General features: G+C 40.2%; 1 protein-coding gene across 1 annotated transcript; it reads left to right on the top strand.

Moving 5' to 3' along the window:
- The first annotated feature begins 11,466 nt into the window (after positions 1-11,466).
- On the top strand, positions 11,467-13,062 carry LOC145000685 (parthenolide synthase-like). Its single transcript, XM_078959951.1, has 2 exons — positions 11,467-12,252; positions 12,388-13,062. The coding sequence occupies exons 1-2, from the start codon at positions 11,599-11,601 to the stop codon at positions 13,009-13,011; spliced, it is 1,278 nt and encodes a 425-aa protein (XP_078816077.1). The 5' UTR covers positions 11,467-11,598; the 3' UTR covers positions 13,012-13,062.
- The last annotated feature ends 13,221 nt before the right edge of the window (positions 13,063-26,283 follow it).

Here is a 26,283-nt window from a genome sequence, read left to right as displayed (position 1 = left end):
GCATGTCTCAGATTCGCCGACACTCGACAGGGAACACTTCTGGTGGCTCACGACTTTGACTGGTGTACGAGAGTGGCACTATTGTGGTGTTTGAATGATGAAGGAGTGGAAACAACGACTATCCTCACTGATCGGAACAATGAACGAATGGAGGGGGCAGCTGACTCCACACATGGTGGCTGAACTCCCACTTTAGGGTTAGGGTTCCCGTAAGCATTATATGCCTGGTGGCCCCCTAAACTTCTTTCCATAAGGACATAACCAGCCCCTCTTTCCTTCTTTTCTTTCAAAATAAGTTCATATTTTACACTTTTAACCATGCCTTCAGAAATCTTTACAAACTGAATCCAAAAGTTGCATTTTTAAGTTTAGAATTTACTTTTAGCCCCTAACTTTAAAATCATTTATAAATTAATCCGAAAATTGTATTTATTACTTTATTTATTTATTAAATAAATAGATGAGGTATTACAATTCTCTCCCACTTAAATTAGATTTCGTCCTCGAAATCATTCCTTACCGTTTCTCATGCACCAACCACTCAGAAACATGGTCACTATACTAAGCATGCCCTCGCATTCCCAGGGTAGCCATGACTAATCTTTGCTAAGGCATAACCATCCACAGGTGAGTGAATTGCTCACGATAAGATCACATCTACTCCGTCTGAAACCTGTTGTCTTGAGATGGTCTGATTCCCCGATAGACCATTCATACTGAATCATTACCGATAGAACCAGCCCGCTTATCCCTCAACTGACTACTCCACTTTTCATAGCTTGAGGTTCTCATTATAAAACAGGTTCACAGACCCAATTATTCTTGCAGACCACTAATACTTGGATAAGGCTCAGATACTGCCGTTGTGAGTGACTTGGAATACCCCAAACAATCTGTTATTCTATCCATACTTGCAACCCAAAACACAAATACTAATACTGCTCACATGCTGGAACTGCTTGAACATTAAACTGCTGAAGGAGTATGCCGTTACATAGCTGTTTCCCAAGATCTATCGAGACCTCCCTGGTCTCAATTCATTCGTCAGTCATCTGAAATATTAGGTTTCAGCCCGACTACGGAGCCGAAAGACTCATACACAGTCGCTCTACACAAATTCTGAACGAAATCCTTCTCTGAAAATAGTTGCCACTATGGCTCTAACAAACCCTCTATCTAACCAATCAGGTCCATGCGTCGAATCCTATCATCATCAAATCCAAGGCTAAAAGTGATTGCTACCTGACCAATGGTATCCTTATCTCACCCGTCCTGAAGCAGTCCATTGCTCCTCTGATCTCATAATTGTAGTGACGTCCCTACGATCTCATTATTGGCTTTACCAGATCTAATCCATTTGGGTGAATCCGAAATCCAATAGGTGAATTTCCATATCCTCACTGTTACACCCGAACCGATGGGTACTATTGTTCCTTCTGTGTCCTAACAACGCTCTCACACTATCTACTAACCTGGTGAATGCTACGGCTACACCCACAGTCTCACAACACTCTATCTTTATCTAACCGGTAGTGAATGCTATGGCTACCCCCGCAATCTTACAACACTTCCCATGGTAACTGACCACTAATGAATGCTACGGCTACCCCCGTAGTCTTATAACACTTTCCATACTATCTGACTACTAGTGAATGCTACGACTACCCCCGTAGTCTTACAACACTTTCCATACCGGGTCGGACACGCACTCGACCTAACACATCACTGAACTGGAGTCCTAACCGGAACTATGACATGGTTCCCGAAACCTGCTATCATGTGACCCCACTGTATCAGTACCGTACCCATGACCGTATTCAAAGCGTCACAGTAAACCATGAAATCATCTACATCCTCTTGCAGGGTGAGAATCAGTGCCTCGCACAGCTGCTATCTGGGAGTATTGAAGGATGCCTGTTATTCAGGCCCTCAACGAAAGGCCACCGACTTCTTGGTCAGTCGGGTCAAAGGAACCGCAATCTTGGAGAAGTCTCGTGTAAATCTCTGGTAAAAACCAACTATACCCAGGGAATTCCGAATCTCAGATGGAGACCTCGGAATCTCCCACTGTATCACGGCCTCTATCTTGGCCAAATCAACTAGAACACCCTTCTGGTTGATAAGGTGGCCAAGAGATTGCACCTTGCGCAACTAGAACTCACAGTTGGAGAACTTTATAAAAATCTCTCCCCCACTTAGACTCGACTAAGTCTTCACATTACATGAGAATTGAAGGATTTCTAATCCTTTTAGCTTTCTAATATCCCACTGATGACAACCTGTGCCTGCCAATGCTAGCGTTTAATCGCCGTTTAAACCTTGAGATCTCCCATCCTCGGAAATCTCAATGAGTACTCTTGGACTCTGATCCAGTCTGACTCCTCAATCCATCCAAAATGCTGCCAATTGAAGACCCTAATCTTCACTCTAGCTGATGAATCCTCGTTCTCATTTTCAATCTTACAGTACCACTGAACTCTAACCGAACACAGCCCATACGAAAACACAATTATCCTGATCATGCGATGACCAACCACTTATCTATCTAACACCCGCGATTGACACTACCCTTTTCATGTCACCAGTTCTGTCCTAGCAATGGTAGTGCCTTGAACTCCCAAAGTTCATCCATCGGCAATTACCGACCATACCTGAACAATGATAGAACCCCTGAACACTGACTTCACTATATAACTATTACTCTAACCTTGACCGAGGATCTTCCTAAACAATAATCCTGCACAGATCTCAACAAAGATCCGGAGTGATAACGGTACACACGGAGCCCGCTCCGCAAGATGCATCCCTTGTGGGTTCATCAATGACTATTCGGCTTGCAGGATGACGTATATGATCCCTGATAACCCAAACACTTGCAGAAAAACTGACCCGGGGTCTGACTTATCCAAACTCACTCACAATTCCAACGTGATACGCATCCCCCAACATCCATCTAGTAGCAATAGAAGATGACATACTCGCAACGTCTGGGGAAATACAGGTCACCTTCTACTGATATAACCAATCCTGCTACCCTATAGCAGCCTAAACCCTTGGAGTGACAAACTCCCTTGTGTACCTTCTCGTACGCGCTGCACCGACACAGACCCTGCTGGCCTCTCACCTGATGTTAAAAAAGTCATGGGTCTCTTCCCAGGACCCTCTACTATACGCACCTGGCACACACCTCTCTTTCCAAGGTACTCCAAATGAATCTCGCATCTGCAACTCTTGGAAATCATATCCTTCAGGGTCTGACACCCTGTCATGCGCACTAGCTCGCTTGCCAATGGCTAAGCTGCAACAACTGGAACATCCTCTGTCTCCAAATTGGGTCACAAACTCTTCCCTGAAGCTTCTTAGATTCTCCAAGTCTCTCACTGACTCGAGTATGGATGATGTGCTTTCAGTAGTACGGGCTCAATACTACCTTCCACACCTATCCATACTTTCCTCATCAATCCTCCTGGATTCTCCAACTCACTTCCTCCACTGGTACACCCAAGTCTAATTGAACCTCACTACTAACTCACTGAGATATATCCTAAGCTTCCCTAGGTTTCCGAACTCACTCAGTCCTCAGCTGCCTAAAGATTCCCAGTAATGTCAACTAGCTATCTCATGAATATAGCCACATGCAACAGAGATCAGATAATCCTTCAAGTAACAGACTCATCCCTATAACGGTTAGACTCAAATGAGAGTTGCGCAATAGGGTCAAATCTATCACTCTGAGATTATCCAGCCTGTGCCACATGTGACTTAGCATATTCATTTAATAGCTAACTCACATTACTAAGAGTCCCACAAAGCAGAAAGCAAGCAACATTCAGAAAGTGGAAAATCTAACCATCATATTCCAATCAAATCATTTTATCCTCTAATCAGGAATCTGCACATGCAATTAAAGGCTCATACAATCAGGCATAACCTAAACAGGCTATCCTATCACTGACTGATCAATACTAGCATGCAGGTCTACAAGCACATATACTAGGCATATAAGGCATCCTATTAGGTCCTTAGCCCTAATCTAGCATGCAATTCTCATAATCATATCGTAACATAAGATATCATTACATGTATGGGTATCTTGGGGAAAACTTACTTGAGCTCGGCTGATTGCACGCATCACACACTTTGTTCTTCTCAAAGTTCCTTTCTCTTTTCAGATTCTTTTCAAACTCCTTTTTATAAAATGGTTTTACTTTTGAAAATTTTCATACCAAGCCCTTAGTTTGAGTTCAGACACACCCGAAAGTATGTCTGAATCCCTCAAACCAAGGCTCTGATACCAACTTGTAGCATCCCAAAAATACAGGCAAAAAATTTCATTTTTAAATAAGTCATTATAAAACCAACAGTGTAATAAAACATTTGTAATATCATGTCGTGTCAAAACCAAAGTAGAAATAATTAGACATGTTATCATAAAACAATATCAGAGTGTAATCCCAAAGATCTCATGTGCGGAAAATCATAGTGTGATGCGCTGCGATCAAGCCGGTTCCTTTCATTTAGACACGAAGTACCTGAAACCAAAACTGAAAACTGTAAGCACGAAGCTTATTGAGTTCCTTAGCACACCACATACCACACAATCATATAACATACATATACTGTCAGGCATATCTGGGTGCCCGACCAACCCCTTCGGTCCTCTCGACCGGATACTACCTAGATAGCCTCCCCTTCGGTCCTCTCTACCGGATACTACCTAGCATATCTGGGTGCTGGCCTCCCCTTCGGTCCTCTCGATCGGATACTTCCTAGCATATCTGGGTGCTGGCCTCCCCTTCGGTCCTCTTGATCAGATACCGGGGAACTATTTCTCCCATCTACTACTACCACATAACATGTATCACAATATCAGAATCTATCTAGCATGGCTGGGTATGACTACCCCTTCGGCCCTACCGACCGGATATCTTGGGGACTTTCACCCCTACTGTCACAAGCACATAGCATCATACCATACTAGCACATCACATAACACATGTAGTAGTAATCCCTAGATGAATATCACAGAGACAATCATCTACATACAACTCCTACTGGTGGGCCGACATTGTGGCCGTAGACCCACCGCTACTGGAAGGTAACTCACCTCACACTGCTAAAGTCCCGAAGGCATTATCCCCAGCTGGCTGAAGTCCCGCAAACTCGACCCCAGCTGCTGGCTGACGGATTCCCGATCTGTCAATATCAAAACATCACCCAATTAATAGATGGGTCCCACTACATAACCATAAACACTTACTTTGGATAATTATATTACCCCAAGCTTGGGTTATTCAAGCCCAAGGCCCAATCTGTAGGCCCAAAGTCAACAAGGAATCAAAGCCCAACACATGACCCAATTTTCCAAATTGGGCCTAGGCCTATACATGGTCTCATTCTAAGGCCCAACATCATATACTCATTAAGGCCCAAACTAAGGCCCATCTATGGCCCAATTTTCCAAAATGGGCCCAAGCCCCTTACATGGGCCTTACCCTAGGCCCATTAAATTACTCTAGACCATTTGCTTGATCTTGGATAGTCCATTTAATAACCCTTATCATCAAGGCCCAATAGAAAGGCCCAACAATAAACCCAAGTGAAATTAGGGTTTCACATAAAATGATGATTAGGGTTAAGTTTCCCACTTAACCCATTAAGGACTTAATCCATTAGGGACTTAATCCATTAAGTCCATTATCGCTTAGATTAAGCTTTGCCAATGCTTATTATTTAATATCTCAAGTTATTAAATAATTCTTGTGTGAACCGAATAATTCTTAACGTTAGGGTTGTAATTTCATTAGGGTTTTCCAATCCATATATTATCCCATTTATCAATTTGTTTGCCTTTTATGTTAATTACGGCTTTATCGGGCCTATCAAGCCCACTAAAATATTATTATGCCCATTAGGGTTTTATTGGGTCCATTAGAGTCCCTTAAGCTTCGTTAGGCCCAATAGGGTTTCAAGGCCCATTAGGGTTTTAGTCCCTTGTCCAATCATCCAAACAAGTCCAAACACCATCAAAGCACACCGCCACCCGACACGGCGGCCGGTGGCGGCAGCCACCACCCTAAGGTGGTGGTTTTCAAGTTCTTTTATTATTCCAAGTTGTGATTTACATTTTACAATGCTAAATATCAAAATAAACACACCCTAAACAATTAAACACACACACATACACAACCACCTTGTGGTGGCCGGTGGCGGTAGATGGTGGCCGCCACCACCTCACGGTGGTGGCGGTGGCTTTTCCGGGAACCTCGGTTAAACAGAGCACACATACAATCTAAAAAAAACCGGAATTAGTAATAAAACATGAACACACACCCATAAATACATCCACAGCCACCTCTCACGGTGGCTAGTGGCGGGGGAATAAGTAGAAATGACAGCCACAGCGGCGAAGTGGCATAAAATAGCGGTGGCAGTGAGATAACGACCGCACACACACCATTCTCGAGATCCGGAGGCGGCTACCCACCTGGTGGTGCTCATTGAATGGAATAGAAACCCCCCAACAGCGGGGATGACGGCTAGGGCTTGGTATCCCGACTGATGAACGGCAGCAACAATCCATCGCACTCCCTTATAGCCCCGATGTCCAGAAACAGCCCCCATCTTCAGTGGATTGAGTGTATAGTGGTCCTTAGCTTGACATCGGCAGTAGAGCGGTGACACCCTTGATGAAACGGTCGCATGGTGGTGCATACAACACCGAGACCCAACCGCAACCCTTCGATCGGTCCTTCCCAAGAGCAGCATCGGTCTCAGCATGTTGCAGATTCGCTGACACTCGACAGGGAACACTTCTGGTGGCTCACGACTTCGACTGGTGTACGAGAGTGGCACTATTGTGGTGTTTGGACGATGAAGGAGCGGCAACAATGACTATCCTCACTGATTGGAACAATGAACAAATGGAGGGGGCGGCTAACTCCACACATGGTGGCTGAACTCCCTCTTTAGGGTTAGGGTTCCCGTAAGCATTATACACCCGGTGGCCCACTAAACTTCTTTCCATAATGACATAATCGGCCCCTGCTTCCTTCTTTTCTTTCAAAATAAGTTCATATTTTACACTTTTAACCCTGCCTTCAGAAATCTTTACAAACTGAATCCAAAAGTTGCATTTTAAGTTTAGAATTTACTTTTAGGCCCTGACTTTAAAATCATTTATAAATTAATCCGAAAATTGTATTTATTACTTTATTTATTTAGTGAATAAATAAACGAGGTATAACAGTCTGGGTAAACCCTAGTTTTCAGTTTTGCATAAGACAAGTAGTTTTCATGTGATTGATCATTAGATTTGGTTTTTGATTTGTGTTTCTATCTTGATTCATCAATTTTGTTCTTAATGAATGTTTGATTTTGATTCTTGTTAGTTTGATCACCTAGCTAGGGTTTTATCATTTCAGTTAATCAGTTAATAGAATCCGTAATTGTTCTTGTCAACTGGTAAAAGTAACAAGTATCAGATTGGTTCCGTTTTGGGATTTAACTCTGCTATAACCTGTAGAAATCATATCTTTATGCTTCCGAGCCTGTGAGAAGTATTGGATATTGCTAGGAATTTTATATAGATTATAATGCAACTTTTCTGATTTAATTAAGAGCTTATTTAATTGAACAATAAAAAGTTAGGGTTGATTAAAGAGCTTGTTTTGGTTAACTAAATAAGGTAAAAGTGGAATTACTAGAGCTTGTTGTAACGACCGAAAAATTCCAACCAATTTTAAATTTTTCAAAACATTCCAATTACTTTAAGTTTTTAGAAAAAGGTTTTCAATACATTTATTACCAGAGTATTCCTAGAACCATATCATAAAACATAAACACGAGGAGCGGTACGATCACGCCTTCGCCTTGCCACGGTCTCCTGAAGAACCTAAAAAACATTAAACCACAACTGTAAGCCCGAAAGCATAGTGAGATACCCCCAAAATACCAACCAGATATACCATACACGTATAACATGTCATATCATAAGCAATCACAGAACAGTCATGCATATCGGGTCTACTATGTGGCTGGTCCGCCGTATCGAGCCTTCAGTTCACCGGGTCCACCCTCCGAGTCTATTCATGTCCCTCGAGTCTGCAGTGTGGTTGGTCTGCCCGCATCGGACCTTCAGTCAGCCTGGTCCACTCTCCGAGCCTCGGCACATCTGGTCCGCCCTTGTGGGGCCTACAGCCTATCCGGACCGCTTGTTGGGCCTTCGGAATAACTGGTCCGCCCTGGGTATGTTGGCCTACAGCACAAAGCATGTCCCGCCTCAACCCAACCCCAGTCAACAACTATGTGCACATAAACATACAATCATATAACAATTCACATTCAATCAAACCGATCCAGCAAATCACGTATCATAACATACTCTAAGCAGGGTACCGACGTAACAGTTCACTAGCATATACCATCCTAATATCTGGATGCAAACATAACAAGGCAACAACATAACAACGATACCCGGATTACAATCCGATAAAGGGCCGGCCTTGGTGCCTTAGACCCTGTTGATATAGTGAGGATAACTCACCTCGCGATTGCCGAAACTATGAACTGAAGAAGCAGATTCCTGAATCACCAACTCACCGAAAGATCCCGAACTATCCATCATAACAAATAATCATTAGTCCAAACATACATCCATTTATTGGGCCAAGGCCAAAGTCCAAATCTCTTACAAGCCCAATATTGGCCCAATTTACCAAATTGGGCCCTCCTCACCAAATGGGCTTAGATCCAAGGTTCATAATAATAATTGGGCCCAAAATACTCTATCCAAAAATTCCCAGCCATGGCCCATAAACCAACAGCCCAAAAACAGCCCAAACCTTAAGGCCCAAAATGGAAAATCCAACAGGGGGAGTACACTGGGCGTACCCTCTCTAGTACGCTGGGCGTACAACATTGATTCGCAAAGGGGATCGGGGCACTTACTCTCTACGCGGGGCGTACTCAAAGGTTACGCGGGGCGTAACCTTGTAGCTCAACAAAATCATACAACTGCTCAATGACTTTAGCTCTTAAGCCTAAACTTTAGATCCTTAGGCCAAATATGATTAGAATTCATAAAGTCTCAAACTTTATCACTTGGGACGTCCATAAAGCTCTTAATCCAAGGTCTTAGTCCATTAGGACCTACATATCTCACACATGGAACAACCACAACCCTTGGGACCTCATTTTTCTCACTCAAGACCTCTCATAAGGTCTGAAAGGATAGATAATCTCGACCAACTCAAAACATGCATCAAGATGAGGACTTTTGGGACAAGAATGATGTCAAAACTTCACAACACTTAGATCTATGCAATAAGAATGTCAAGCAAGAAGCTTTATACCTCAAATAGGCTCTAAAGGATGATGTCTTTCCAGATCTATAAGCTCCAATCGTTCCTCTCCTTCTTTGATAACTTCTCCTTTCTTCTTCTAGCTTTTGTTTTGCCAAAATAAGCTTTCCAAGACCAAACACACCCAACAATGGAGGGAATATGGATTTCTAGGGTTTCTGGGGGGTAAAAGAGTGTCTATGGAGCCTTAGGAGGGAACCATTATGTTCCTTATATAGTGGTTGCCCTTAAAATTAGGGTTTGGGGTTTCTGAGAGTACGCTGCGCGTACTTCTAGTACGTTGGGCGTACTCACCTTCCCCCCCCCCCCCCCCCCCCGGTCGGCGTTCCTTTCCCTCACTACGCTGGGCGTACCCAGCCAAACCCAAGCACGCATGCATGGCTTGCATGGGACCTTTTTCCACTTTTCCATTAAGAGCTATAATCAATTATCATCTTCAAAACGCCGCAACTTCTCTACTCTAAACCCGCTCCCAACAAACTTTACATTCACACGAGAGTGGCGAGAAGCCCTATGCTTCTATCAACCCACACACTTGACCAAACCTTCTCGGATAAAACCCATTTCTCGCAAAAGGACCAAAATTACCCTTCCTCTTAAATCTCAGGGACTCATAATTAAATACCTTAAGAACGGGGCGTTACACTTGTTAGTTTTTCTCAGTACCAGCTTAGATAGAACGCATCTCAAATAACCAAGTCAATGTTGTGTCTGATGCAAAAAGGCATTGACCATTAGGCTGTGTCCCTGAGGATTCGACCATGCTTCCCTTTGCTATATTTTTAATACAACCATCAGTGATAATTTATTTGTTTAATACGTGCACGACAGCGTGTTAACAATATATATATATATATATATATATATATATATATATATATATATATATATATGTGTGTGTGTGTGTGTGTGTGTGTGTGTGTGTGCGCGCGCGCAAAATAATACACATACATACATAATATACATATAAATTCACAAACATATATAAAATACGCATTCTACATACAAAGAGAAATGAGTTCATAGAAGAGGGAAGAAGGAGCTGAGAAATGAGTTCATAGAAGGGGAAAAAGGAGCTGAATGGGTTATATCTGCGAATGGAATTAGCGACGACGACTTTTAGCGGCGACAGGTAGAGTATTAGCGGCGACATATAGAGTATTAGCGGCGACACCATTGAGGGGAAATTTTGATGGTCAAAATTTTTTATTATTATCAGTGACAACTTTGGTGGGAAACTTTGGCGGTCAAAATTTTTGAGTATTAGCGGCGACACCGTCGCCGCTATTGGTTTGTACACTATCGATTTTCAGTCCTTGGATTAGAGATAAAATCAACGGCTAAGATTTCACTTCATATTTTGATGCGGATCGGGGTCGATAGGCATTAGCGGTGACGCTTTTAGCAGCGACAGTCACCTTTAGTGGCGACACATAACGCGAAAGTTATGTATCACCGTTAAAGGTGTCTGTCGCCGGTAAAACGTCACCACTAATGCCCATTATTCTTGTAGTGTTTTTTATTTTATTTATTTTTATTTATTTTTTTATTTTTAATTATTATAATCTCTAACCATAAAAATATATTAACCTTTTTTCAGCTGTCTGAGCAGGCATAAGGCATCTACCCGGCTAATTAATATTTTTTGTTTAAAATCTCTCGACCAAGTGGTTGCAAAACCCCCTTGTGTACGACTCTTGTAATTGGCTTTTCCTCTAGATTTTTGCTTAGTTTGTTTTTTACATAAAATGGTTGTTCAAAAAAAAAAAATTGTTTAAAGAAGTTGCACGGAAAAAAATATCCACGCGTTTATATTCTAAACATGTAATTAAAAATATATTTAATTATAATTAGCTGTTTTACAGTTTTATCTTTTTGTTTATATAATTAAACCACTACCCTTTCACAAACTTATTAAATATCACGGATTACTGTCATCTTCATCTGCATATAAATTAAGGAACACACCATCACCATGTAGATGCGCAGTTAAGAGAAAAAAACATCCCATATCGACATGGTTAATATCCTATCATTCATCCCTTCATGATTTCTTTCCATAACATTACTTCTCTTCTTACCTTACATCTTTATACGTAACATTCAACGTAAAAGATCCATTAAGCTTCCCCCAGGACCTAGGAGGCTTCCCATAATAGGAAACCTTCACCAAGTGTTAGGTCACGAAGGTATCCATCAAACCCTATGGAAACTCTCCCACATATATGGCCCAGCTATGCTTCTTCATTTTGGATCGCAACCATTCCTTGTGATTTCCTCTAGTGAAATGGCTGCTGAAGTCTTAAGAACTCATGATCAGAAGTTGTGTTCGCGTCCTTATTCTCAAGCCTCCAAGCGACTATCATTTGACTACATGGACGCTGCCTTCTCGCCATACAGTGATCATTGGAAACATATGCGCAAGGTTTTGGCATCTGAGTTTTTAGGTGCTAAAAGAAGTAGATTATATAAAAACGTGATGGAGATTGAGATGGAGGGTGTTGTTCGTTCTCTCACATCACATACCTCTAGCACTATTGTAAATCTTGATGATATGTTCTTAAGTATAGTAAATGAAGTCGTGTGTAAGGTTGCATTTGGTGATAGTTATAGTGAAAAGAAGTTTAATGGTATGACATTGAAAGAGATAGTTGATGAGTCCTTAGTCATGCTTGGTGGTTCGTTTTCAGATATTTTTCCAACATTTGGGCCGATTTTGGACAGATTAAGTGGGTGGAATCGTAGGCTGGAGACGTGTTTTAGTCATCTTGATGGCTTTCTTCAAATGGTTATTGATCAACATGAAACAAAAACAAGTGATCAGGAAAAAGATTTCGTTGATGACTGTACCTCTGGGTTGACTACGTATGAATTGAAAGCACTTTTGGTGGTAAACAAGCTAGCTTAAGTTATTAAATTTTCTATACATTCGAATATATAGATTTCAATAATGCTCTTGAACGCATATCATTATATTTGTTCGAATAATATACGTGAGTTAACTTTGTGAATATTTGTATTCCAGAATGTGATGGAAGGAGCGCTTGACACAACGGCTATAACCATGGTGTGGGCATTCTCCGAGATTGTAAAGAATCCAAGAGTTATGCAAAAGTTGCAAAACGAGATTCGAAGCATCATTGGGAGAAAAGCGAGTTTACATGAATCAGATGTCGCCAACATGACATACTTGAAAATGGTGGTGAAGGAGACGCTAAGATTGCATCCACCTGCTCCGTTTCTGCTGGCACGTGAATGTGTAAGCCATTGTCAGATTGGTGGATATGATGTTTTACCTGGTACGAGAGTCATGGTCAGTTCATGGGGCATAGGAAGGGACCCACGAAACTGGAAAGAAAGTTCAACCGAGTTTTGTCCGGAGCGATTTGAAAATACTCCATTGGAATATTTTGGAGGGTCCAGTTTTGATATGATCCCATTTGGAGGGGGAAGAAGAGGCTGCCCTGGGTATAATTTAGCAACTTCAACTGCAGAATTTACTATTGCAAACCTTCTGTACTTCTTCAATTGGGAAACACCAAATGGAGTGAAGAACGAAGATCTGGACATGGAAGAGCAAGGCTACCCGTTTCTTCGTCGGAAAACACCTCTTTGCCTTGTGCCCATAAAGTATAACCGGCAAGACTAGGAATCATTTCTTTGTTTCCATTCAATAATATGTTGGACCCGCGGTCGAAAGAATTTTATTTAAACGATTTTCTTGAACATTTAGTTGTATTCTCGTTAATGTTGGAGTAATCCTGAATTTGAAAAATGTTTTTATATCTAGTTTTCTCTTTCAGATTCAGTCTTTATCCTTTCCTAGGTATTATAGTAGAGATAAACTTAGGTGGGGCTTGTTTTTGGTAAATGTATTATAGTAGAGATAAACTTAGTTGCGATTTGTTTTTGGTAAAAAAACCTCTTCAAACCATTTTGTACTGTGTGACACAGCACATGTGCAACAATTTTTATCCCACAACAGTTTGTTTTTCCGTAGTCTATCATCGGAGTATAAAACTTCTATGTGCGTTGTGTGTGTTCTGGGACAACACTTAAGTTTGCTCTTGAAACCTAAACCTGAAAAAAAAAGCATTCCATCCTGTTTTATTCTAGACGTCGTCATCGCTGATCGCATCTACAATCAAACCCCTTTGCCGACGCAGCTACCTTCCCACCGGCATTCCCTCCTCTCGGGTGCAAACTCCTCCCGGTCGCACGCTCATTCTAGTCGTCGGCACCGATTCTGCTTTCATCTCGGTAAGTTTTTTTTCCTCATTAATTGTTGGTGAAGCAACAATTCTGCCATGGTTAATCTTGATTTTTTTTGTTTTTTTTTTCTTGCTGGAGCAATTTCGACTTTCGTGCTTCTTAATTTTTCGATTTTTCTTGTTGAATCATTGTTCTTGTTCAATCTTGATGCTAATGTTATCAAATCCTTGAAGATGTTTTTTATTATGTTGAAATGTCATAAATTTATGCTTAAATGTGATATTCTGCCGAAATGCTGTTGAATCATTGTTACAATGTTGCTGAAATGTCATGAATTGTTGCTGAAATGTCATTAATGGATGCTGAAATGTCATAAAATATTGCTGAAATGTTATAAATTGTTGCTGAAAACATCATGAATTGTTGCTGAAATGTAATGAAATATTATTGGAATGCCATAAAATGTTGCTGAAATGTTATAATTGTTGCTGAAATGTGAATAATCTTTGCTGAAATTTGTTAGTTTAATAAATAGAAGTTGTTATGCTTGTTGAGTATATGGTGTTGCATTTTGGGCTTGTCTCTTAGCCCTATTTTGTATCCGGTATGGGCCTATCCATCCGTGATTTGTTTGTTAGGGTTTGAGTATTAATAGATGCTTGCATGCATCTTTTTAACAGAGTTTGAATATTGTTTTTACGTCTCGTTTTAGAAGACATCTTTTGTAACCCTAAAATCCTCTACAACGGAAGTTCTTAATCGAGCTCTGCTGAGGATTGAGTAATCTAATCATTCGACTCATTCAGATCCATACTCGTGTTTTATCTCATTATTTTTATGTTCATTATTTACCTGTTACAAAGATCTAATCGATCAAAGAGTTTTTAAATCTCATCAATTGGTATCAGAGCAGGAGGCTGTGTAATTGATACACATCTCTTCTGTGAAAGAAGTTATTAGGGTTTATTCCGCATTAACTGATATTTATTGAGCCGTCACTCCATAATTGACGTATCTCATTACTTATTCGTTTTGCCCTAATATTATATATTACAAGTCTGATCTTTCAAACAGGTTAAAGGATCAAGCATGGACGATTCTCAATCTAATCCTATCAACATCTCAAACAGTATTGGATCAACAACAAAGATTCCTATTCTTTACGCCCAAGATTACGAAGTGTGGGCGCATCACTTTGAAGACTACATCATTAGATCTGAAGACAATGGGTATCTTGTATGGGAAGCTATTGTGTCAGGACCATTCGCTCACTCAGGAACATCCAAAATTATTAAAACTCAGAAAGAGTATAATGATTTGTTAAAAGATGTTAAAGATGTGGCACAAGACGAAAAGGAAAAGTTTCAGTGCAACATTAAAGCATTGAGACTGATCAGATTCGCTCTTCAATCTGATACATTTAGATTGGTATGTTCCTGCAGTACCGCTAAAGAAATCTGGGATAGGCTGCGAGAGCTATATTCCACAGATGCAGATTTGGAGCATTCTATTCAGATCTTGCTTTCGTCTAAGTTTGGTGAATTTAAGCAGAATTCTGATGAAACTGTTACTCAGACGTTCAATCGCTTCAATCATCTTCTTAGCAAGATGATCAAACACGATATAGAAAGGAAGCTGATTGAACAGAATGTCACCTTTTTGAATGGCTTAAGATCTGAATGGAGATCTGTTGTGTCTACAGTCAAAGCTCACGAGCAGTTCAAGTCTTATTCGCTGGCAAAGCTGGTGGGAATTTTAAAATCCCAAGAAAAGATTATCATGCAAGAGAAGAATGTAGTCTCAAATTTGGGATCCTTAGCCGTCCTATCTAAAAGAAAAAATGTGGTAGAAGATGAAGATCTGGACCTAGAAGACTATGATCTTACCTCTGAAGATTATGCAATGATGGTGTCTAATCGAAAGAGATTTATCAAGAAGAGATTCCCTACCAATAAGAACCGAAACTGGCAGGGAAGCTACAGTTCTGAAAAGGTTAGGGAAGAGCCGAAGACAGAGGAACCAAAGAAAGAGGCGAAATTTGAAGGAGATTCAGGTGTGAATTGCTACTACTGTGGAGGAAAGAACCACTATGCCAAAGACTGCGTTCTAAAGAAAATGACAGAGAAGGATGAGGAAAAGGATGAAGAGGCCTTGTTGATGAAAAAGCTGGAAGAGATCAAGAGAAAGAAAGCTACTGCTAACCCTTCAATGAATGCTTTAATTGTGCAGGGTTCGGCAGCGGATGATGAGTTCGGTGGCGTGCCGGTCTGGTCATCCGACTCGGAGGGTGATGAAGTCAGGAAACCATCTCATGGAGAGGCATACATTGAAGGTACCATCTCGTGCAGATCAATGAGCTAGATGAATTGATCAAGAAGGTACAATCTGTTTTTGTTTCATTTAAAGTCCCACAAAATTCGTATGAAAAATAATTAAAAAGCTTAAATTCAAGAATCTTAAATCTAGATAGTAGCTTAACTCAAACACGGGTCACCAATTCTAACCTAACTGACCAAATAAGCAGGGTGTCTTCCAAGAGTGAAGAAGGGAGGATGTGGATAGAGCTGAAGAAGTCGGAGCTGATTAAATCCAAAGATGAAAACATTTATTTGCAAAGAGTCAATTTAAAACTTTTGAAACAGAGAAATGTTTTTTTGTTTAATTGCTAAACGTCTTTATGCTAACATCACTCAACTTCATCTGAACTCTGAAATAGGGCAGAAAATTCATCGCATGATTTTGCCCTTCCTTGAGTTTAAGGAAGATGAAACAGCAGCCATCTGCGTTATGCTAACATCACTCAACTTCATTTGAACAGCAGCCATCGATAATGTCGATGAAACAGTTGGTTTATCAGAGCGAACGTCCTGGAAAACAAAAGGAAGATATGTACCAGAGCCGCTGAACAAGCCTGATAACTTTGACGTGCCAAGTACCAGTGGCACTAAAGAAATTCTTGTAGAAGAAGTCACCTCCACAAACGAAACCTCATCTATAACAAGCGAACCTGTTGTTCAAAAGCCAAAACAAAAGGCGAATATTCACAGGCAACCCAGACAGGTGAAAAATCAAAAGCAACAGAGGAATCTGAGATACAAGAAGAATCTCTCAGAGCGAAAACAGTTCTGGCGATCTCAAAATGCTCATTTTTCTGATCATGATAGGAAGTCAGAGAAAAGAGAAGTCAGACCGCAAGAAAGTATTCACAACCGAAAGCATAGGATCGTTTCAGAGCACACCAACTACCGAAAGCATAGGTTCGGTTCAGAGCACACAAGCTACCGAAAGCATAGGTTCGTTTCCGAGAGCAAAAGTTACCAAGGTTCAAGGTTCGGTCTCACTCATGACCACAAACAAAAGGGTCACATAGAATCTCAAGTCAAGAAAACTTCTCAATCTAAATTCTCTCATTCTAATTTTTCTCAACCCCATTCTAAATCCAACTTTGCTCAAACTCAAAATCCAAAATCTTCAACAGATTTGAAAGGAAAATCGAAGGTTTCCTCGGACAAGACTGATCAAAAGCATTCTAAAGTCCAAACACCTAAACCTGAATTCAAACCAACTGTAACAAATCCGAATAAACCAACTGTAACAAATCCGAATAAAATTAAAGTTTACACTATTAAGAAGAAAGACGAAACAACTTTAATAAAAAGAACATATCTCGTTGATATTTCTCTTACTATTCCTGTTCCTGTGAAAGGCTCACGTGGACCCAAGAAACATTGGGTTCCTAAATCTGCTTAATTTTTGCAGGTTATCAGTGACGAGCAGTTCGACGAAGAATGGTATATTGACAGTGGCTGCTCGCGTCACATGACAGGAAGGAAAGAAGAGCTGAGGGAATTTTGATCACTTCCAAATGGCGGGAATGTCAAGTTCGGGAACAACTCATATGGCACGATTAAAGGTTATGGGATGATAACGAATGGAGACTTCACGATTAGAAAGGTTGCATATGTTGAAGGACTACAGCACAATCTCATCAGTGTATCTCAGCTTGTTGGAGGTACCGGTCTTAAAGTTTCGTTTGATGATGAGGGTTCAGAAATAATAGAGAAGAAAACAAAAAGGGTAATTATCAAATCGGAGCGCAAAGGCGAAATGTTTCCTCTCAATCTCAAACCTATCAAAGGAAACCCAGCTATCTGTCTGTTATCCAAAGCACATTCTGATGAAAGCTGGTTGTGGCATCGAAGGCTCTCCCATCTCAATTTCAAGGATATTAATAAACTCATCACAGGAGGTCATGTTAGGGGTCTTCCATTGCTCAAGTTTGATCGAGAACATTTGTGTGCTGCGTGTGAAATGGGGAAGCAAAGTCGTCAAAGTCACCCATCCATCATAAACATTAAAGTCGTTGAACCACTTGAGTTAATTCACATTGACTTGTGTGGTCCATCTTCTACTGAAAGCATTGGCGGTAGAAAGTATATTCTTTTTATTATTGATGACTTTTCACGTTTTACATGGGTGTTCTTTCTGAAGCACAAATCTAAGGCAACTCTCAAGTTGAAGATGTTCATCAAGCAAGTTGAAGTGCAGCTGAGGAAAGTAGTACGCAACATCAGAAGCAACAATGGGCTGGAATTCAAAAATAAAGAATTTGAAGACTTTTTAGCGGAAAAAGGAACCAGTCACAACTTCTCAGCTCCCTACACCCCTCAACAAAATGGAATTGTCGAAAGACGAAACCGATCTTTGTGTGAGGCGGCCCGAACCATGCTAATTTTCGCTTCTTTAACATTATATTTCTGGGCTGATGCTATTTTTGCAGCATGTTTTACGCAGAACAGGTCCTATCTCAATAAGCGTTTCACTCTCACCCCTTATAAGATCATCAACAACAGAAAACCAAATGTCAAATTCTTCCACGTGTTTGCCTCACGATGCTTTATCTTCAATTCTAAAGAACAGCGTAACAAGTTCGACGTAAAAGCCAATGAAGGGATTTTTCTAGGATACTCTCTTACTTCAAAAGCATATCGGGTCTTAAATAAGCGTTCAAGGAAGATCTAAGAGACATATTATGTGACTTTCAATGATAGCTTTGTCAAAAGGATAAAGGCTGCTGAAGAAGCAAATGGAGAAATTTTCACTCAAACAGGTCATGTCACGGCCTCGATTGCTAATTTGTTTGAGCAGTTTGTGGAGTTATTCGATGAACCTGAGAAAAGCTACCCTCTCGGAAGCCAAGGCAGCAGACAACAAAATCAACCATCTGAAGCAAATCATCGATGAAGCTGCCAAACGACTGGGTGACGGAGAATCAGCTCCAAATAAACCTTCTCAGCACAATGCATCTGTTGAGGGGGAGGGTCCATCTTCTTCAAAACGGTCAAGCCTACCAGTTGAGGGGGAGCACTCTATTCCTGTAGCACCCGAAACATCTACTACACCCGAAGGTACTGTAGCACCCGAAAGCTCTACTGCACCCGAAGGTACTGTAGCACCCGAACGCTCCACTACACCCGAAGGTACTGTAGCACCCGAACGCTCCACGACACCCAAAGGTACTGTAGCAACCGAAAGCTCAACACTGTCAGAGAGCTCTACACCACCCGAGAACAGAATCACACCCGAAAGTCTTGTTGCACCAGAAACACCAGCCACACCGGAAAGCTCATCACTCGAGGGGGAGAATGCTAATATGTTTTATGACGAAGATAGTCAATCTGAACTGGAAGAGATGGTGAACGCTGAATTGGATCCTTCCTATGATCCAAATTACCCTCCTCTTGCTAAATGGACTAGAGATCATCCTGTTTCACAGGCTGTGGGTAATGTCTCTGAAAAAGTGTTGACCCGATCTCAACTGAAGGCAAAGCAAACTTCTTTATTTTCAAAAGTAGAGTTCTGTATGTTTAACTCTTTCATCTCAAAAGTTGAACCAAAGACAGTAAACACCGCTCTTGATCACTCTGATTGGGTTCAAGCTATGCAAGACGAATGAGTTCGAAAGAAATAAAGTTTGGCGTCTCATTCCAACACCTTAAGATGCCTCGGTTGTTGGTCTCAAATGGGTCTTTAGAAATAAAATGGACAAGGAAGGCAATGTAATAAGAAACAAAGCTCGTCTAGTGGTGAAAGGATACTGCCAGGAAGAAGGAATTGATTACGAAGAGACTTTCGCTCCAGTTGCAAGGCTGAAATCTGTTCGAATATTTCTTGCCTATGCTGCGCACAAAAACTTCGAGGTCTACCAAATGGATGTAAAATGCACTTTTCTGAATGGAGAACTTGAAGAAACAGTCTACGTGGAGCAACCTCCTGGTTTTGTCAATGAGAAGTACCCAAATCACTGTTATATTCTGGACAAAGCAGTTTACGGCCTGAAACAAGCACCTAGGGCCTGGTATGAAACGCTAACTAAGTTTTTAAAGATGTCCAAATTCAAACATGGTTTGGTTGACCCAACCTTCTTTCGTAAGAAGGAAGGTAACCACCTTATGATTGTACAAATCTATGTCGATGATATCATCTTTGGCTCAACGAATCCTAACTTAACAGCTGAATTTAGAAAGCTGATGGAGACTAAATTTGAAATGAGCTTAATGGGTCCGATTAACTTTTTCCTTGGTTTAAATATTAGACAGGGACCCGAAGGCATCTTTATCAACCAGGAAGCATACACCAAAACTCTTCTTGCCAAATTTGGTATGATGGGAGACTCAAAGGTCAAAGTTCCAATGGCATTTGGCACCAAACTCACACCCTCCCTGGAAAAACCGACAGCTGATATTACGCTATACCGCCAGATGATTGGGTCCTTAATGTGCCTTACTGCTAGCAGGCCTGATATAATGTTTTCTGTATGTTATTGTGCTAGGTTTCAGGCGAATCCTCGTGAACCACATATGCTGGTAGTGAAAAATATACTCCGGTATCTAAAACGAACCACCTCTCTCGGTCTATGGTATCCATCAAACTCAGGCTTCTTCGTTCAAGACTTCTCAGATGCAGACCTTGGAGGATGCAGTTTAGACAGGAAAAGCACCACATGAGGTTGCCAATTCCTTGATGGGAAGTTGGTCAGCTGGCAGTCAAAGAAACAAATATGTGTTTCTCTTTCTACAACCGAAGTAGAGTACATCGCAGCTGCCTCTTGTACATCTCAAGTCATTTGGATCCAAAGCCAGCTCCGTGATTATGGACTCAACATGAAAAAGATCCCACTATATTGCGATTCCGAAAGTGCAATTAGGATATGTCATAACCCAGTGCAACACTTTAAGACCAAGCATATAGCACTGGGGTATCACTTCATTAAGGATCATGTGGAGGATGGAAATGTCAAAATTCACTTTGTTCGAACCACTGATCAACTGGCCGATATTTTGACCAAAGCCCTACCTGAAGAAAGTTTCAATAAAATCCTTCAAGGTCTAGGAATGATGGAATCAGAGTCGGTACCAAAAACACCATCTCAAAGTTAAAAGTTGGAAGCGAAATGAACCGAACGCTCGGTCTATTTCGGGTTCGGTTCACATGGGAACCGAAATGGGTCTATTTCGGGTTCGGTCCCATTGCACATGTTTTCGCTCCATCTCAAAAAGGTGTTGTCTATGGTTGTATACATTTGTACAGTTGTTTTCCAAAAATCCAAATTTTTTTTTGGAACCGAAATGAACCGAGCGTTCGGTCCATTTCGGGTTCGGTTCAATTTTTTTTTATTTTGTTTTGTTTGGTTTTTCTCTTTTCAAAAATTTAAAATCTCCAAAAATATTTTCTTACTTTTTCTTCTATTCTTGTTTAAATATCGATGGGACAAGTATCATTCTCACACTTTATACTAGTTAAGCGTCCCTAGAAGCATGATGCTGCACTTAGTCCAAAGCCTCAACTGATTTTGAATAAAGCCTTAATGACTAGGTATATACAAACCTTGTCTTCCCAATAAGGCTGCTACATTTATTCTAATCCTGAGCTACCTTACTCTTTTCTCATTTGGGTTAAGAGTTTACTGCTTGGTCACCATTTTTAGCAGAGGTACTTTAGTTTCTTTTCACCACCTCAATATTTTCTCCATCATATTTCGGTCCCATATAATAACCCTTGAGACTCTCAGAAATAACCACTGAGGTTTATGGTTACACAATCTCTGTGTTTATGATCTTAGCCTCGTGTCACTACGTGCTAACTGAAACCCTAAATTCAATACCTAACATGAATTGACGGTAAACATTTACATTTGTAGTTGTATCATGAAATCTCTTTCCATTGTGAGATTCTTATGAAATTGTTATTTACCATAACATTTCTTCCCTTAGAATCCAGTTTTAATCTTTTGAGATTTCACAAAAAAACATCTTCAATGAGTCACTATATATATATTCCAACCTACTTGTTCAACAAACCACATCGGTCTCACAGGTACTTCATTTAGTCTCGATCTTATGTCAAGGTCCGGGATTCTAAACTGAAGCGAAAGCCACCCTTTTAAGCCTTATCAAAAGATGCCTTTCAACACTTCTTAACAAGTGATTGATCGTAATTCAACGGGAATCCATACAGACACTTTAAAGTCTCTCTTGACTTTGAAGAAAGTGATTTGTGCCCGGGATCAATTGTTTCGTGTCTATATTGACATTACAAATTCCCACATAAATATCGCTTTATTTCCTTATCTTTGACACTCTATGCACGAAAATCTTTGATTTTCCAAAAGTCTGGTTCGGTTCCATCATTTTCTCTTGTTTGGATGACAGCTATTTAACAGATAAGGTGCTGACTCAGCCGACAGAGTAATGACTTCAATAGTGAGTTGATAGGCACCTGTGCAATAAGGAACAATTTTTCTCTCTCATACGTAATCATCGGGGTTGCCAACCGTCGCGATTCAGTCACATCCGGAACTATTTTGTGTTTCAAGAAGATTTGGGGGATGATTCTTCTCTCTCCTCTACCCACAGTATAAAAGCAACATTCCTGATTCCTTCCACACTTACAGCAATCAAAAATTACACGAGCAAAATCAGGCGACTCATTCTCTACTGTTCGTCATCTTCAACATTGCATTCAACAATGGCGGACTCTTCCTCTGTTCAGGAAACCTCTTCTCGCACCAACATTCTCCCCATTCGCACTCAACAAAGCCTGGTGATCGATCTAAACCCTATCGTCTACGAGAATTATATGTATCCCATTGTGGAGTGTCTCAAATACTCTCCACTAGTTCTAGCCCTTTCGAAGGTCGAAATTGTGCCTATGGAATGTCTTTCCCAGGTCTTCTCCACTGCTCATTATGACAAATCAGTGGATCGAATCTACTTCGACCTCCTTTCTCACAAGACCTCCATCTCCAAGCAACGATTCTACTGGCTTCTAGGGTTTGAACTTGATGAATCTAGGGTTAATCCTGACTCCATAACTATGGGACAGTTATTCTTGATGTTCTACAACATGGGCTACACAGAAATCCTCACGATTGTTACCAAGTTTAATAAGTCGTGTCTTCCTCCTCCATGGAACGGCTTCTTCACCATTCTGTTCAAGGGGCTATCTGAGCGAAGTTCTGGTTCTGATGGGGCCAGTAAATTGTTCATGACCATTCTCTATGGTCTATACAATGGAATAAACCTCGACTATGGCTCGGTTCTCTGGCAACAACTCATTCAAAGTCTTGCCTCCTCCTCTCGCCATACTGAATTGTCCTATGCCAGATTTTGGACACTGATCACCAAGTGGGCAATGGATAAACTTCATGTTCCTACCATTGCCGATTCTCTCCTCTCTTCCATTAGTGTCTTCCACACCACCAAGATCATTGTCACTGATCCGACCAAGTTCTCCTTCGTCGGCTCCATTTCGGAGGTAAAAGGAATGGATAAACTTCGACTCATATGGCTTGTTCTACTACTTGTTGAATCATACACAAAGACACGTTTTATAGCACCGAGTTACCAAATGCGTTTTCGTGCAATCAATGTACTACCAACTCATAGTAACAACTCATATCTCTAGGTTTGAAGAATATAAGATATTATCGTCTCATGATCACTTGTGATAAAATCCATGAAGTGATTCCAATGAGCGCGGGTTGAATCCAATACTCAGAACTTATGAGCACTCATGAGTGTTGTAGCCCTTTGTCCAACACCTTAGACCTCTACAAGCCAACCCATGACAGTCTTAATTCATATCTACTTCCAACATATGACCGACTATAGATGGTTTGAATAACTTAGTCATTCCGGAAGGATAACCCAGTTTATTTGGGAAGTCAAAACATGCAAAGTAAAACACAATAGTAATTGAATCCAATATGGTATCAAAACCTATGAACATAAATAAAACAACTTTTATTTATCACCATATGATTACACATTATGCATTGTATACTGTTTCAGCTATCAACTTTATTCTTGAATTTAAAACAATAGTTGTCCCATGCTCCAAGCATGTACATTATGTTTTCTAAACACTAGTCATGCCATACACGAAGTATGCATACTATGTTTGTCTATGATCTTTACTTTGTGAACTAGATCAATTGAACATAACTTCAATGATTCTCTTTTCACTCTCCCAAATCCTGACTGCAAATGCAAGAATTCCAAATTCATGCCATTTACTGAAATCTGCTAGATTCTAAACTTATATGCATTGATCCTCTTGTAACGATTATGCACAAATTCACAAAGACTTGGAAACAATCATTACAGAGTATTCCAAAGGAGATCAACTCCTTGGAAACATCCTTCTTGCATTAAGTTTCCTTAATCTTACAAAGATTGAAATTTCTGACTTTGAAACATTTCCAGATTCATTTTGACTATCACTTTTGAACAAGAGTTGCTTCCTTACAGATTATGTCAATATGGTCCTTCCAGAATTATCACTATACATCCAAATGTCCTTGAGCAACCAATCTTTGGTAAACCTTAGATTGTCCTCGACAATTGTTTAATCCTTTTAGTCATATCCAGTTCTAAACCTTTTCCCTTCTTAATGCCCCATGCATTTGGAAAATTTTAGAAAGAATGAATATAGCACATGTAATCGATCCTATATCCGAAGCATATGGGACATGATTCATGATGTCTCACATAAAGACTAAACCAGTCTTTTGCTATAACATTTCCATTTCTATTTGCCAAGTTCTCATAATTCAGATTATGAAAAGGGATGCCGTAATCATAATCGAATTTAAGAACGCAAATAATGGACCCATATACAGAATTTCCTTATGTTGAGCCATTCCAACATGAAATTCATATATACTTCCTTGACTAAATGATTAAAACCTCACAATCTAAGCTTATAGATTTTAGATGAAGTATAATTTCCTCTCCTTTAATTATAGCAAAACAACTCTTTCCCAATTGAAACCTTTTGTTTTCTATAATTAACATTGCTAACTTGCAATACTTATCATAATTATCATGCTCCCACTAACATGATGATTATTAGCATAACACTTATGCTCCCACTAGCTCTAACATGTTCTCATAAATCAGCTGACTTTCTTACCAAAGTTCAAATTTCTAATACTAGATTGTTTTGATAAAACTTTATCAAAAAACATACACCTTCCCTTAGATAGCACACTTGTGTGTCTAAACAATTATGAAGAGGGATGCCGTAATCATAATGGTTAGACCTTTTTGCCACTTCTCACAAGTCCAGGTTAGTGTGCCGGTAAACCACACACGCTCCACTAACGACTTTGAGAATGCAAATATCATAATTGCTATCTAGCTAAAATCTACTTAGTGAAAGTGTTTCCTCACCATCATTTTCATGAATCGGAGATAAACCTTATGACACTTAGATTTAATGGTGTATGTGTTCTTATCCATGTGAGTTGTCAAAACCATAGTCACAAGACAAGAATAATGACAAATCCAAACTCTATGGATGAACTCAATCTTAATTCCTTGCCACCTGGCAGCTTAAGGGCCTGCCATTGCTTCCAAGTTGTTGTGCAACCAATTGACAACTCTAAGAACTCATATGCAAAACCAACTTTAACTGGAGTGGGCATAGAATATGTCAACATGATAGGTGATAAACCTCAAGTCGTGTGCTAGTGAAGGACTTCAGGTTTTATTCTTGATTAGTTCTTGAGACTTTCAAGACCTTTAAGACTCCCACTATCCTATTGACCTATAAGACTCCCTTGTCAAACATCCAAGAGATAGTGTGGATTGTAACCAAGACAAACACTTCACACAATTGGCCTAAGTTGGTCTTTGTTTTATCCAAAACATCACAACTTACCAATTTCAAATGTACAAGAGTAGAAAACTTTTACTCTTACATTTGACAAGTGTTTTAAACCTTCTTTAAGACATGTCACTCAAGTTACAATCTTGGAGTATGACTCTATGAATTTTTTTTGGAACGAAGTATGAATCATCTTCTTGATTTAACCACTTCAACAATTCATAGTTCCTCATCTTAGCTATAAGAAAGCACTTAGAGGATGAATTGTGATAAGGTCTCTAAATCATTAAGATGATCATAAAAACTGATACGAAAGTACTCTCCCATCTTTTCAGATTTGAGAAACTTCTATCCTTCTGCCTAATTTGATTCTTTTTATTCGCTCTACCTTACATTCTAACCTTTTTCCAATGTCTCAGAATTACACTTAAGCTTTTAAGTATAACCCCATTTACTGAACTTTAGTAAATTATGACGAATAATCTTATTGATCTTTTGTGGTGGACTTGACCAGTGCACAAGAATGTGTACTCGATCC

The sequence above is a fragment of the Lactuca saligna genome, chromosome 1, assembly GCF_052625555.1.
Source record: "Lactuca saligna cultivar CGN05327 chromosome 1, ASM5262555v1, whole genome shotgun sequence".
Lineage (NCBI taxonomy): Eukaryota > Viridiplantae > Streptophyta > Magnoliopsida > Asterales > Asteraceae > Lactuca > Lactuca saligna.
The sequence above is the reverse complement of the archived record's forward strand: the minus strand, read 5'-3'. Positions and strand labels throughout refer to the sequence as shown.

Excerpts from the sequence above, each read along its gene's own strand:
- LOC145000685 (XM_078959951.1), top strand. The coding sequence starts at position 11,599 with ATGCTTCTTCATTTTGGATCGCAACCATTCCTTGTGATTTCCTCTAGT. Across the intron at positions 12,253-12,387 it reads AATTGAAAGCACTTTTGGTG|AATGTGATGGAAGGAGCGCT; the intron begins GTAAACAAGCTA and ends TTTGTATTCCAG.